The following is a 16,120-nucleotide window of genomic DNA, read 5'->3' on the forward strand; positions in this document are numbered from 1 at the left end:
CCTGTTGTCTAAAAGCAAACTACAGTGTCATTAGTGTTTACGGCGATGCTTAAGGCATATCCTGTCCTGTTATAAAATCAGAAAATGTCATCTACAGATGGAGCAAAGAAGGGAAGCAATGTGGGTTTTGGTCCATCAGCATGATCATCAAGGGAGGAAAAAATATTTCTTACCTACCAGCTGTTTCAATTTGTTATGGGTGTTGCTGGGAGTGAGGGAACAAATGCTCAAAACAACTTCAGAAACTAAACAGAGGAGTTAGAATTGTTCTGTGACTGTAAGATGGCATAACCTTAACGTTTTTCTACATTTCCATAATGTGTTTACTAACATGATATATTTTAAACGTGCTGAGCAGTTTCCATTGACTGCTGGTCTCAGACTGTCAGAGTGTTTCTCCTCTGCTTCTTCCACAAATTCTGTTTCACACTGATGATATGTTTCATAAATTTCCTTCATTGTCTGCCTCTATGCTGCTTGGAGTTTGAGGGCATTTTTCTTCATAATCAGTCTCTTTAGTTTCTGCCTGGCTTTGCTTTCTTCAAGGGCAGGTTCTCTGAGACTTCCTTGTCCTGAATGTTTAATTTACTCCCCAAGCAATCAGTTTCAGTAACATCATGCAGGAAAGGAAGCTATTCTTCAGGATTAGAAAAAGTGGCAGTATCTGGCTCTCATACTTTCATTTTGAATGTGGGAGTATGTCCAGGTCAGCGTAGTGGTTTGTGTAAAGATGATGGAAAGAATATTTTCATATATTCTCATTCTGAACATAGGAATTTTTTTGTGTACACAGTTCTTCATATTTCTAAAGTGCCTTCTAGTAGAGTACAAGAGTGCAATTTTCTGTGTATGGCTGACAGAATTATGGGTTGTATTCAGTACAGCTCAAACAGCAGAAATCTGGTTTTAGTGTGTTGAGCATTGAAATTCAGCTATCAACAATCCTGTTGATGCAAGATTTACATAGATAATACAGGAAAGGGCTGGCTCAGTGACAGGTGTTGACCCAGGGGTTGAGGATGATCTCTCTCCTCTCCTATTGCATCTCTCAAGGCCCTAGCACTCCCTAGCTCCACAGCAAGGAAAAGTCACCTCAGGAACACAACTACTGGATCTTCTAGAAGAAATTTCTACTCAGCAATTCACAGATACATTCCTTTGATGGACTTTGTTAATATCTTCATCTTTTTTGTTAAAGACAGAAAAAATAAAACAGCTAATTAGATCCGTTCAGTCGTGAAATACATTGGTGTCGTGGTTTGATTGCGGGGTGACAATAAAACCGTGGCAGATGTATTGTTAACCTGCTCTCCCCCCGCTTTCCCCTTCAGCCTCTCCCTCTCCCCCCTTCCCACTAAGGACAGGCGATTGGGAGGGAAAGAAGGACAAAGAGGAGAGTTGGAAAAAATTAAAAATGTTTTACTAATGCTACTAACAAGAAATAGAGAAAATAATACAAAATATAGAAAAACAGTCTTGAAAGTCCCGGCAGCTGCTCCGGCAGATGTGGGGCCGGCACCCATAGTCCTGGACTGGACTCTGCAGCCAACCGGAACTGGATTCAGTCTGTCACTAGGCCTCAGTTCGCAGGGACGACTCGCAAGGTCCTCTCCCGATGTTGGCCATAAGGAAAAGGGACGAGATCCTCGTGATCTCCCACTTTTATATGAAGTATGACATGAATGGAATGGAATACTTTAGTTCGTCAATTTACAGTTCACCTCCTGCTTGCACATCTCGTGGGACGCATCATTATCAATGACCTCGCATTCCATTGCTATGTCTACCAAAACATGTACCTAACTTTCAGGAAAACTGCAGTTAGTAAGAAGACTTTAGCTGACAGGGAAAATTCACTAAAAGAGAAACTTGGTTTTAACAAAACCAGGACAATTGGCCAGGCTCCTGAGCACCAAAAACTTTTAATTTGAGACCAAAATACTTCCTGTGATACCACAGGAGTCCCAAAGACTTGAAGTCCAAGGGCTTTTATCAGAACTGAAAATGCAGAGAAACAGTAAATATTCTTCTTAGCCTCATCCTGCAGCTACAAGAAGGGTGACAGTGATCAGAGAAAGAGAATTCCCTTTCATTTTCTGCTTCTTCACTCTGTCTGTCATTATAGACAAAAATTAAGGTCACTTTATTCTGTGCTTAAGGTTTTCTCTCCTGACCCTTTCACAGATGGGAGATTGGGAAATGGAGCACTTGCAGTCTTACCTGTGGGGTTGGACTGCAGACACGGGATGTCTTCTGTTCTCATCTACTATCAAGAGACACTAACGAGACCGTGATTTTGGCAGATGAATTGTGCTATAAACCTAAGCCAACCCTCGTACAAGCCTGTAACCGCTTTGACTGTCCACCCTCCTGGTATCCTACAGAATGGCAAAAGGTAAGAATGGATGTGTAATCTTATCTTATGGCTGCTAAAAGTAGTCATTATATGCTTATTAGTGCATCATTTTCTTTTAGCCCATCACGAGGATTCATTAATCATTCAGACAAGACATGAAACAAAATTAAAATTATGCCTTTTTGCACTTTAAAACAAGTACATCAAAGTTTTCAGAGGTAAACAGTAACTGTAGCTCCTTCTAATGTAAAATTACAGGAAACTCTTAACAGCTGGCAATAGATTCCAGAAAAATATGTCTGGAATATGATTGTCAGTTGCAGTCAGTGGGTTTGGGTTAGCAATGCCAGCGTTTCTAGGAATACAAAGCTACAAGGATCAGGCAGGAGAGCATCTCCAAAGCCCGCTGAGCATTCTATATATTCTCAAATAATAATTTAGTTTAGGACAAGAAACACTCCTCATCCTTCAGAGTCACTAGGGAGTGTTAGACACTTCCCTTTGGGAGATGGATGCCTTATTACACAAACAGTGAAAATTGCTGTCTACACAATGGATCTGTACGAGACTTTCAGTCTTTGGAAAGCAGCCTGAAGTGAGTTTATTTGCTGCCATCTGGTTGCAAATGAAACACTTGTGCAATTCAAAAGACTTAAAGATGCTTCTGTTGGATATAATATTGCACAGGAAGAAAGTATCCTGCCCTGTCATCAAGAATAGAGAAAAATTGCTGTGTGGTGGATGTGCAGGCAAAACGCCTATTTAAATCTTCAGTTCTTCTGTGTGCAAGGATTCATTCCATCCTATGAGACAACTATGAGACCTTGTCATGGTGCTTACATATGTCGAACCAGACTCCCTCTATAGAACCTGCCCTTTAATAACAGCCAAGGAGATGTTAATGTACTCACCTAATGAAGTCGATAAGTCTGTGAAGCTGTACTTCATGGGAGAGCTCTATGTTTGGGCAGCCATCCCAGTAACAAAAGCTTATGCCAGCCTGATGTTCTGTCAAAACTAGATGACTAAACCATGGTATTAATCCTATGTTTAAAACAATTCAGTGATATTTCATTCTTTAACGTTAATTTGCCTACTGATATTCATACATAAGTATTTGCTTAGTTGTACTTTCGAGTAGTTTTATGATATGGTCATACATAAGTGCTATATTTGTAAATAGCAAATAGTATTCTAATAAAGTCAAGCATTTCAAAGTTAGAATATGCTAAGAGGAGTGCCTGTGCTCATTAAAATCCTGTAACTGGCCACAGTCCTCACGCAAAGCAATTTTCTACAGTTTATTTGAACAGTCAGGAGAGACAGACATGCTGAAAAATTGACTTTCTGCTAACAATTACCATTGGCCATAGGCCACCCTAGAATGGTACCTAAATAGTTTCTGCTAGAGCAATTCCCAAACAGGTTTTTTTTCAAGATTTGAACATTTTCCTCGACAGTGTAAACACCTGTATTTCTACATGTCTAAAGTAATGTTTTCGTCATTTTTGTGTCTGCTCGGGGCCTCTCAAGTATGCTGTCTTTTGGAAAGGTGTAGCAGATCTTAGGGAGAAGGGATCTCACCGAAGTACAAAGGTTTTAACGAGCATGTTAATGGAAAATTAAATCAAACTGCTCAGTTCGCACCTTTTGTGTTAGCTACTGCCTTCTCCTGGCGGGGTGGAGCAAGAGAACCTGTGCTGCAGTTCATTGCTGGTGCTTAACGAAGGTCACATTACAGGTCTTCTGCACTTATTTCCACAGGCTTTGCAGGCTGGCCAGCTGTGTATTTATTTCATCACTACGTGGGCACTGAATATTTCCTGTGATTTACCTTTCACCAGGATAAAACAGCACAAAAATTTACTTCTCACTGCCTTTCTGCCTCTGGTTAGATGAGTATAGTGCAAGAAAAAAAAAAAATCCATCAAAATGAATCTCATTTTTCAGAGACATCTGTCTTCTGTCTTTGCACTGCCATCTTTGTACTGTTGTTTCCACCCTGTAGGAAAGTCAGGCCTCAGGGATCAGTCTCAGGCAGGTTTCCCATGGATGACCTCCATGTGAAAACCTGCACCATCAGGCCAGTGTATTGCACTTCGGAATTATTACAGCTGTTGGCTCCTGGGATGTGTGAGGGAAAAGACCATCTGGAGAGGATGTGAGTGGCTGAGACTTCTCCTGGAGGTAAGCTCCAGCCAGGCAGCGGAGCTGCCGTGGAGCCTGCCAGCTGAAGAAATCCTGCAGGAGGATTTGTTTCCTGGCATTAAGGGACCCACAACACCTTGCCTCTTCCCAAACCCCAGAGGGAGTTCCCCACAGATGGGGAGATAGAGGGCTCTGTGGGAAAGTGTCTTCCTCACACTAAGAAAGGTCCTTTATAGCTTCACCGACGCTACAGGGTAACATCTGCTCTCCACACATCCTGGTTTGAAGCCATTTCTTTGGGGTCATCTGTGGAGTTCATAATGTTTTTCAGAGCATTCTCTCACAATAGTTTCACGCAAACAAACAAACAAAAGATTTAAACTGCAATGAGCAGTGTTTTCTAAGGCCTTTTATGCTTGTTAAGGAGTTGTCTGAATTTAATGCTGTCAGATGCCCCAGTGCTCCTGGCAGATAAACAACAGGATCATTATCGGTGTTGTAACATTCCAAGTGAATTTTTAAATATTTCTTTACAGATTCAATACTATTTTTAAATAAATCTGCTTCTTAGCTAAATCCATTAGGATGTTTATCTTGTTTTCAGCAGTGTATTTCTGGAAGTAAGTGAATATGGGCTTTCATTTTTACAAGGCCCTATAAATATATACTCTGCAGACCTCAAATGGGAGACATCCTCTAGTAAATCTTCATCCTCCTTTGGTTTGTGACTGAATAAGCACCATAGTCTCAGTCCCAGTATTATTTTTTAGTTGCTTGACGCTATCCTTGCTCTAAAGCTAATTAGAACAGTGGCTTGACAACAGTCTGCATGGGAAAACTGGTAATATTTTCAGATATTTTCCTGGCTATTTTTTCTCCATATTTAAAAAGTCCTTCTGAATTTAAAAGTGTTAGGCCATAGAAAGCAACTGAAAGACCTGCTGAGACAAAAATATTTAATTCCTTTGCAGATGCTTTATCTTGCTGTAGAGTCATAGCACAGAATTCATTTTTGAGAGTGCAGCTAAAACTTGTACTGCTGTAGTCCCTCCACTTTGAGCAGAGGCAAGTGCAAAATTAAACCACATTGAAGATCTGAGGGGTAGGATAACCCCTTCTTCACCTGTCCCTGTAAGGAGGACTGACTGTACAATGACGTCCTTACAAACCTTCGGCTACTGCCCCAGACAGCTAAAAGTTATAGTGCTGAGTGGCAGTTGCCTAGCCCTTTATTTTTCATTAATAGGTGTCTTTTTTCCACAAGTTTTATGAGAGATCAGCTTCCCTACCTCCCAAACAATGATAATGGGGGTTTTGCCTGAGTCCTGTGCTTGTATGCATGTGCATAGATGCTCATAGGCATATGCCGAGGCAGAGGGACAGCCCATTTTCCCTTCCTGCTTTCAACGAGACCATCAATTCTTTGTGTTAATTATCATCTACAGGTTCTTGTATGAGCAGAACAGATACCAAAGCAAAGACCGCTGTGCGAAACGTCAAGGCCACAGTTCCATCAGCAGTTTAGGATTACGTATGCAAGCCCTTCTACCAAAGGAAAGAATAGCCACTGTGAGGATCTTTTTCTCGCCCCTCTCCCTTATGTCTCCAGAAATGCTGTACAGTCATGCAATGGTCCTGGTTAAAGCTAGACAGGAATATAATCAGCTTTGGCCTAGATTAATTTTTCAGTCTGGTTCACTACACAACCACACAACTGCTTACACCAGCATGCGTGAAAAGGCAGCACAAAGCCACAAATGACTGGCTGGCAGAATTGGATGTATAGGTTGTCTTCTTTGGTGTCAGCCTCGCCTCATGTTTGCTTAAGTTAATTGTTGAACTAAGCGTAATCAGGCATCAATGTGGGGAGATGCCACTCTGGACTATGGTACCCTGGCAAAGTCTCAGATGCCCTGTAAAGGAATGTCAGGGAATATTGAGCTTGGCTCTGCTCAGAAGCTGTGGAGAGCAGGAATATCGGGAGACATAGTTCAAACAGTCATGCTCTACCTACTTGGGTGGTCAAAGTGAAACCACCCTGTGATACCTTTCTCTGTTGTAGTGGTGCTCTGAGATCCTTTCTGAACAGCACAGAGACACAGCACATTATTCAGATGGGATGTGTCCAAACGAGGATCCTAAAAACTACTGTTCCATATTGCCTGTAAATACAAGCAGATGTTGCTGTCATTGATCACCCCCTTTCTTGGGAAAATGTGAGGGCTGGAAGCTTCCACTAGAGAAAAATCAGGCTCCAGAGGTGACATTCAGGTAGAGGCACAGCTCCAGTGCAGTAATCCAGCACTGTCCTAGAAGAGCAATCCTGCAGACAAGGAAGAATCTCGTTACTGCATTTGGCTCTCTCTGGCACTTAGCAATAGAGTTTGGTGTTAAGTAGCAAGTTATTCTTCACAAAGCTATGTGAATGGCTGAAGGGCAAGAAGCAAGTAAAGATCTTTGTCTTACTCTTTTATCCAATCATGTTGGAAGGGCAGGGAGACTTCCCGGGATTTGAGTGAGTGACAGAAGTAACATGCTTTTGTTGTATTCATACAGTACCTAATCCATTTTGGCTCTGGTATAGAATGACAGTCCTTAGGCAATCTTGAAATAATTCTTTTAATCATATTTTTCTTGATTTACTCTCTCCTCAAGAATGAATTGTCCTCAAATGAAAGGTTAATAAATGTTTTCTTTTGTTGAAAACTAAAGTATTGCTTAACTTTCTGGAAGCCTTTGGGCTTTGTAACTTTCTAAGTAAGTAGAACAAAAGCTAGTTTTATTCATTAGGGAGCAAACCAAACTGAATATAAATTTGTCTTTCTGCACTTCCTTTCTGCCTTTCAAGGAAAATGTATATCCTACAATCAGTATAGCATGAAAGTTTATGCAGCTCTATCTAAGGGAGAAGGACCTTTCACGACTGCAAGATTTTCTAAAACAGTGCCTTTATAACTGGTTGGCTATAACTTTTAATACTTCTTCATATGGTTTTCTGCTTCTCAGGCATAATTCCCATGTTGATATAAGCAACTCCTGGTCATGTCAGTATAGTGCAAATTCCACCTTCTTCTTTGCTAGGAGAAGGGAGGAAAGGAGTTGAGCTGGCTGGACTGCACAGAACTGGGAGCTTGTTACCAGCCTCAGGAAAAAAATCATCAGGAAAAAGGGCTGAGCAGCCAAGTTTACAAAAAAGAAAAGGAGATCTATTAAACCTGCTTGTTCAAAATTTCCTGCCCTGCTTGGGTAGGTGGATTCTCTAGATGACGTTAATCATTCCAATTTACTTTGACTTAAATAAACTTTTCTCCTTACCTTTTGGAAAGAGTACACACTTCCATGGTGACAGCCATAAATATGAAAGGGCTCCATGGATATTTAATGGTTTATTATATTGACCTTATAAACCAATTACTGAGGCTAACAGCAGATTGCAGCTGATATACAGCTTTCATGAGTTAAAAGTCAGAGAAGTACCATAATGCAAGAAGTCTTCAAGGTCAGGAATTTGGTGCTGGACAGTTAAGTTTTGAGCTGCACTAGCAATAGACCTCATGCAGGTCAGAAACGAGAAATGAGAAAATTACAAAGGGAAGGAAAAGCAAAGTAATAAACTCGGGAAAAATTTATGACATTCTCAAATTTCCTTTTGTTTTTCTTGCTAATGCAAACCTTTTTTTAACAAGCTAAATTTGAATATTTAGTTCAAGCTAACTATTTAGTTCACAGCTACCGTTATCTAATGTGTACAATTAAATCCTGGAAATGCAGGCCTTTAATCACCTACTGCTGGTCAAGACTTTTCCACTCTCTTTGACACTGTCAGTAGCACAGTCAGAGCTCAGGCAGAGACATCAGGATGTAGATCCTCCACATCATGTGCAAGTGTCTCTTTTTACAGTTGGTGGTTACAGGAAAGGACAGCTTTTCCATCTCCATACTGTAATTCTGACCCATTGTTTCCATGTCTTTTCTACAAATGCCTGAAAACTCAACAGTTCAGAAATACCAAAGCAGTTTTCCTAAACATTAGCAAAATAAGCTGCTTCCACTTTCCAAAATATTTTTGACATTTTTAAAAGAAGTCTGCTTTGATGTCTCTGAGATTTATATACATATTATTTTTTCTATTTGGCCAAAACTGAGCGTTGCTTTCTACCCAATTTCACAAGTAATTTTTGCTGCAAGTTGCCATGGTGCAAGTGTGAGATAAGGTGGCTGACTCTCATCTCCCACAGTGTTCACAGACATGTGGCAGTGGTGTCCAGAAGCGAGATATACCTTGCAAGCAGCGCCTGGCAGATGGAAGCTTGTTAGAGTTGCCAGAAACCTTCTGCTCCATGCCAAGGCCAGTTACCCAACAAGCCTGCAAAACTGAAGACTGTCCCAATGAATGGCTTCTCTCTGACTGGACACAGGTATGCTATTTGTATGCATGAGTGTTGTGCTGTTCTTGATGATGAAATTCCTTGGTCACTTGGGGTGAAGGAGCCAAATGACTTCAGACTGCCCAAAGCATGTTATGCCCAGTTTTGTCCTGTAATCTGTCCTTATCATCCTAGTAGGGGGTGTGATCACTAGCCCAATGTTCCTCTGCGGAGATTGTCTCCACAGATGTGGTTTACCCATCCAGCCAAATGATTAAGACCTCCTTTCTGGCATAAACACAAGTCATGCTCAAAACAATAAATCCCTGCCTCTGTCCATGTCTATGCTTATGTTCATCCAAGGCATCAGAAAGAGTAATCTTTACTCCCTCAGGCTAAATGCTTTTTCTTCCCAAAGCCTGGCTGTTCTGATTCCAACAGCCTTTTGCTCCTGGGGCCACTCCAACCTTTCTCTATGACACAGAGAAGAGAAGAGAAGAGAAGAGAAGAGAAGAGAAGGATTCCTGCAGTCTGCTGTGGGCATATCCTTACAGACACCAAGCCTCTTTCATTCTAAGACACTGCTTGTGCAATGTTAGGTAGCTACTTCCTTCCTTCAACTTAAGGATGGCAAAACAAACTCACTCTACTGAAGTGTCTTGCAGTTCCCAGGCTCCCTTTCTGGCCCCAAATGGCTTAGGAAGAAAAAACCCATTTATATTTATGAAAGTATAACTGAAAACATAATTCAATCATTTAATGCCAGTAAGCATGAAAATCATTCTCCATATTGCAATCTCTGCCACCATTATCCCAGTTCCCTTTCATGGAAGGAGGTGGAAATTCTCTTAATTGTGAAAGAAACACTGGTCACCTCACACAGCTGTCCCACCTGCACCCTTCATATGTTGATCTATCTTGTCATTTTACTCAAATAAGTGGATGTTCTCGTGAAGTCTGCTGCCAGAGACATTTAGCCATTCTAGCAGGGAAGGTGGTAATTCTACTCCCTATCTGTCCTCTTTCACAAGAAATTGCTACGTGGTTTATGTTGACATCTGTACAACTCCACATTTCTGCCTATTGGCACTTATTAAAATCAAATCTGATTTCACTCTCTTCTCCCCATTTTACTTGAAGGCTGCCATGTTTTTGCTCTTCTTACCTTTAGTGTGTTTTGTCCCCCTCACTTCATCACCAGTTCCCATTACCATATGTGTGCATCCACATATAACAGAAGTACACATTTATCTTTGTGCTACCAACTTTACAGCACTCAACCCACTTTCCAGCACTTTTACAGACTGCTGCCTGGGTCCCAGTGCAATGGCACTGCCTGTATTCTCACTGTGTGTGATGCTGTATGCATAAATATGAAATAAAATAATCATGCTGAATTACGTCAAACAATGCCCACTTGTGCATCAAGCATCACAGTCTGGTCTTAGAGGATGTGAACTCTTTTGTGTAAGCCACGTGTGGGAACTACCAGGCTGAGGTAATTCATTGGTATTTGAAACATTCATTTATTATTTCTAATAGATCTGCAACAGTAAAGCTCAAAGGTGAAGTTTAGGCCATATTTAGGACAACAGGATCTATCTGTGAAGGGCAACTCAATGTGGTCTGCTCTTAGACATGAGCTTGAGTTTTTCCTGCCAGCAGACACAGACACACAGAAACAAAGTGCAAACACAGCCTTTGTACTGTAGCCCAGTACCACTAAAACAAGAGGCCTAATCTGAAAGAAAGAGATGCTAGAGGTAGTGTGGAAAGATTTGAAGCCTCAAAGGACAGAATATATTTCATCTCCCTGCTGTGCCTGCGCTGTTTATAACCGAATGTCCAGCTGCTGCTCTGCTTTATTCCACTGTGGTATTTTGAAATGTGTAACTGATCTGTACTGTGGTATGAGTAAGTAATGTGGGTATGGAGGTAAGTGGGAGGGTGCTACAAGGAGCACCCTTTTGCTTTCGATACAGCTTGTTCCTAATGTTTCTCCTGTTCCTAGTGTTCAGTGAGCTGTGGAGAGGGCACCCAGAGTCGAAATGCCATTTGTAGAAAGATGCTGAAAACTGGGGATTCTGTCATCATCAATTCCTCACTGTGCCCACCTTTGCCATTCTCATCCTTGATCAAGCCCTGTGCACTAGGCACCTGTGCAAGTAAGTGGAAAAGATGCTTGGGAGTGTCTGGGGAAAGGGAGCTTGGATGTTCATCATTAAGAAATCCATGCTGTCGTCTACTGCATAACCTTCTCTTGCGCTAGTGTTACTCACTCTTGCAGAGTGGCTGCTGCTGCTGAGCTTTTCTCTCTATGAACAAGTATGCTTTGTTTAGCAATAAGGAAAGTCAGTGGATGAGAGCTATAAATTTTATTGTTGGAGCTGGGCCTGAGCCAATGTGCTGGAAGGGAGCTACTAGTTTCTGGAAGAGAGCTACTAGTTTCTGGAAGAACTGGCTCAAAATTCTGACCCAAATCAAGATCTAAATTTCACAGCTGGAATGTAGAGGCTCAGAGATACAGCACAGCAGCCTGAGGGCAGCTTCAAATAAACTCTCTGCTAGAACAGCTGCAAAGAAAACAGTCGGTAAAGCATTTCATTGAAGATCATTTAAAAACATATTATTTCAGTGTGTCACTCAGAACCCTCTGTGACCTGGGATTTTTAATGAACCATGCAACACGAGGTAGATGTATTTTATGTTGGTAATTCACGCGTTCCTTGTTGCCCTTCACAAGAGCGGTAGTCTCCCTGTATGCCCTTCCCTGGCTTGCAGTAAGCCAACTGAATGTGCAAAAGTTCGAAAGTCAGTGTAGCTTCATGTTAAAGCTGACTGTGAGCTCTGAAACTGCTAAATGTTGGGTATGCCAGGGAGAAAAGAAGATATGACATTCAGAACCAAAGCTGGGATGAAATGTTGCATGGTATTTACTAATAATATACATATGCTTCTTTATTTAGTGCTTCATAACAAAGATCTCTGTTACGGGGATCTGGAAACTGGAAGTACACGCTGAACTAGTGTACCTGAGTAGTATTTACCATGTTCTTAAGTCTAATCCAGACAGTTTTGTTCTGTTCAACTTCATTTTCTGAGGCAGTAGCACTTTCACTCTTCCTTAAGCTGTGAGCTGCAAGATCATGTTGCCTTTGAGGTCATGGGTGGTAAACACTTGTCTTTTCAATGTATTTATTAAGCAACAATCTTCATTTAAATACTTAAACAACAATAACTACATTTCCCTTCATTTTTTCTCCCTCCCATAAAGCTTTTGTCCCTGGCTGTTTGGTTTCTGCATGTTCCCTGGGCAGGACTACTTTTGCATTCCTAAAGGATGTCTTCTTATTCCTCTTATTTTGATTGCTCCAACTTAATGTTCAGCAGCTGGTGGCCAGTTTCTCCCATTACTGTGTAATGGGTTGAAGGCTGCCAGCACCACAGTAAACTGCTTGTTTTGTTTAATGGTATCACATACTAACAGTATTAATGACATTTCAGGGCACAACAGGCCAGCTCATAAGCAAAGCCCCCATATTATGGCCGTAAGGAAAGTTTACATCCAGACAAGGAAGCAGAAGAAGCTACACTTTATTGTGGGCGGGTATGCCTACTTGCTGCCCAAAACCTCCATTATTCTCCGATGCCCCACAAGGAGGTTCCGGAAATCAATGATCACTTGGGAGAAGAATGACAAGAGGCTAATCAGCTCAGCTCACATCACCATTGCACCCTACGGGTACATGAAAATCCATCGTTTGAAGCCTTCGGACACGGGTACATACACCTGCACAGCAGGACCATCCCAGGAGCATTTTGTAATTAAACTAATTGGAAGCAACAAGAAGATCATTGCTGGGCAGCCAACTGGTATCAGGGAGGAGGAGGCCAGGAGAAAGGCCAGCACAAATGAAGCCTTGCGAACACAGGAGAAACATATCAATGGGATTCTCTTCAATGGGAGCAAGGCTGAAAAGCGAGGGCACCTTGCCGACCCCAGCAGCTGGTATGACGATATTGTCTCAAGGCTGCTACAGCACAGGGGCTGGCCAGGGGAAAATCTGGAGTTCTGGGAAGCCCAGGAGTCGATGGAAAGAAACGCATCCTCAGAGGAGGACCAGAGCCGGGAGTATAGCCTGCCATTTACTATGGTCACAGAGCAGAAACGCTTGGATGATATCATAAGGAATTTGTCTCAACAGCCTGAGGAGCTTAAGGATGTCTACACTGAGCAGCTTGTTGTGCAGCTGGCTCATGAGGTTTTCAAGAGCCACTTGGAGCACCAGGAATCTGTCCTCAAAACATCAAGGCGAAGAATAGATTCAGCCTCAGTGGAGTACCCTCTCAACAGGCATGTTTCTGGATTTACCAGCTCCTTGAGGACATCATCTGCTGAAACATTTCTTCCCAGCTCTGTAGATCTGGCAAATGGCTTTCACAGACCTCATCAAAAGCCTGCCATCCTCCGAAAGATTTCAGCAGCACAACAGCTTTCTGCTTCAGAGGTTGTTACCCACCTGGGACAGACGGTGGTCCTAGCCAGTGGCACACTGAGTGTGCTGCTTCACTGTGAAGCAGTGGGAAACCCAAAGCCCACCATCAGCTGGGCTAAGAATGGAGAGGAAGTGAAATACAGTGATAGGTAAAACATATTATTTAATTTTTAAGAAAATAATTGGTATTTTGACACTTCAGTTTCCACGTTTTACTGCCTGTCAGTCCCAAAAACGGTATATGCTGTAGTTTGATTTCAGAGCAGAAAAAAGGACTAGCACATGTGAAGTGGTAAACAGGGTACTGTAACTCTTCAGCAAGGTCTGGATTTTGGGTCAGTCTGTGTGACAAACAGGAGCTTTGCTTCTGTTTCAGTAAGTAAAAAGAAGAGTTTGTAAAGTGCTAAAGTAGATAAGTGCCAAATGCAGTTAACAAAGCACTCCATGTCTGGAGGCTGGGAGCCTTTGTGTATTTTCCCATGCCAAGGTGGAGGTTTCTGCTACAAGATTGTTTATTACTAGTATTATTATTATCCTCTGTTGGAAATATGAATTGCATTTCTCACAGTGCTCCAGCAGGGTCTGTCTAACATGGTTGTGGTAGCAGAAGACAGAGGAAGTGAGGCTTCTGCCTTCTCCATGTGTGCAGAACTGCCCAGGGCAAAACTCAAGGGGCATTACAGTCACCATTCCCTGTGTATGTTCTGACAGAGTCTAGAAGCTGTGAAAACATACTTCATGGTTATTTGCAGCCAATCTGTCAGCTCAACGCACTAATCTCTAAGCATTACTCTTCTGATGTGAATTGGTGCACCCTTGTCTCTTCGAACTCCCAGTGTGCTGGCCCCAAGTGGCCTGGGAACTTGAGTAACAAAATGCTTTTATCAGTGCCCCACAGACATGATGCTTTTTTCTCCTTCAGATGGCCTTCAGGTGGCATGCAGGTCACTGCATGTCATTTGTTTGTGTGCAAGAGCACACAAGAATAAACTATTTTCAGTTCTAGTTATAGGCTTAGCTGTGTTGATAACATACATTTTTCTTGTGTATACTTGCGATTTTATGCTTTTGTTCTGTTCTGCAAGAAAGTGGTACAAGGATAGGCAGAGAGTGTAAGAAGCAGTTACATTAACCAACATGGTGTAACAAACAGCCCAGGGATCTGCTAAGTGGCTCTTTCCACACAAGATACTGACCTCAGTTAAGACATCTGAATTTAGTCATAAGGTTGGCTTGGGAAATGCGAAAAGGTGGAGTCAAGGCAAAAATTCATTTGCAGTGTGGTGCCTGTGGATCTTCCAGTGGAATATTGATTTCGGTACAATTGTTCCTTCTGCATAGTTATACAACTGGTTTATTAGCTCCTTTCTCACTTTGGCAACTGAATCACTCCAAAATCCTTGTTTTCTCTAACTGAGTTTCATGGTTCTTGTCTCTGCTTCTGTGTGTGAAGGCTAGTAAGTGTATCAGGTTTCACAAAAAAATGATATCTTTTGCAGGGGGAGGGGACACTAAGAACAAGAATGCATCTCTTGTGGAAATCAGATGCAGTCTTAATCAAGACTTGGGCCTATAGTGTCTATTTGGCCATATTCCTGTGAAAGTATCTTCATTGCCCCCCAAAAGTTTCATATACAAATTTTCCTTGCCAGTGATTACATCCTGTTGGAATTGTGCCATTAAGGGATCTTTTTTCCTTTACTTGAAATGACCGTGATTTCTGTGGTATGCTTGAAAGGGGAGGGAGGTTACGTGAAGTCCATGTGTGGTTAATGCTGGACACTACACTCAAGAGAAAATTACAAGTTTATCTCACACACTAGCCATGGTGTAGCAACAGGCAGATTCATTCAGCTGACAATGAAACAGTCTTATGATAGCTGACATTTTAGGTTTGTTTTGCTTTAATTTTAGAATGCTTTTCGACCTTTTTTTTTTTTCTTTCCATTCAGTTTGGCTGAAATAACATTCAATGCCATGTTGTCTTTCTGAACTATCAGGCAACTGAGTGTGCTCAAAATGTCTATTGGAAAGACTCAGGGAAGTACAGCTTATTTGCCGGTTACTAATGTTATTCATTGACACCTCTTCTTTAATGATTGAGGCAATTTCCCCTTTGTGAACTTCGTTCTGCACTCATCATTCATGGTTCCTCTGGGTTGGTGGGTGGGGGAGGAAATGATCAGTGCTCTGGGCTTCAGAGAAACTCAGCATCTGTAACTTTGGAGTTAATGGAAGTTTAGAAGTTATGGTGCATATAAAAATTGGGTTGTGGTTATTTTGCTGGGTTCTTAACAGCAGTATTCTCGTTTTGGCTGAGAATGCTCCTGCTGGCTGCCAATCAGCGTGTAAATGAAAGCTGCAGTTTAAGCAGTCTCACAGCGTACTGCTGTAAACTGCAAGGCCATCTGCATGTGGTGATGTTTGGTAGACTGGAGCTGTCAGCTCTGCAGCTTGTCTTCTTCACACTGAATGGAGAAGAGAAACCAGTTTTCCAGCCCATCTCTCTCTTAATAGGAATAAGAAAATTAATGTAGATGAGCCTTCCTGTACCAGTATCAAAGAGAGACACTTTCGGTGAGGAAGGTCAGAGAGTCGAGCTGAGGTCCCTCAACTGATGTCCTACTGAGTACACTGAGATTTCAGTTGTTTGTGGTTTGTATAGTGATTTTTAGAGTGTAGGCTGCTGGTTTTAAGTAGGTTGATAGCTATGTCTATTGTGTGTTACCAAATATTGAGATAAAGGCACTCAC

At 41.8% G+C, this 16,120-nt stretch overlaps 1 protein-coding gene across 3 annotated transcripts in view; it reads left to right on the plus strand.

Moving 5' to 3' along the window:
* Positions 1 to 16,120, plus strand: part of ADAMTSL1 (ADAMTS like 1) — a 444,801-nt gene that overhangs the window by 384,484 nt on the left and 44,197 nt on the right. For all 3 annotated transcript variants that reach the window (XM_065655435.1, XM_065655436.1, XM_065655437.1), the window contains 4 exons: positions 2,185 to 2,395; positions 8,743 to 8,922; positions 10,883 to 11,036; positions 12,376 to 13,516. In XM_065655435.1, the coding sequence (XP_065511507.1) occupies positions 2,185 to 2,395; positions 8,743 to 8,922; positions 10,883 to 11,036; positions 12,376 to 13,516 (1,686 nt within the window). The remainder of the gene's footprint in view (positions 1 to 2,184; positions 2,396 to 8,742; positions 8,923 to 10,882; positions 11,037 to 12,375; positions 13,517 to 16,120) is intronic.

The sequence above is a fragment of the Caloenas nicobarica genome, chromosome Z, assembly GCF_036013445.1.
Source record: "Caloenas nicobarica isolate bCalNic1 chromosome Z, bCalNic1.hap1, whole genome shotgun sequence".
In the NCBI taxonomy this organism is placed as follows: Eukaryota; Metazoa; Chordata; class Aves; order Columbiformes; family Columbidae; genus Caloenas; species Caloenas nicobarica.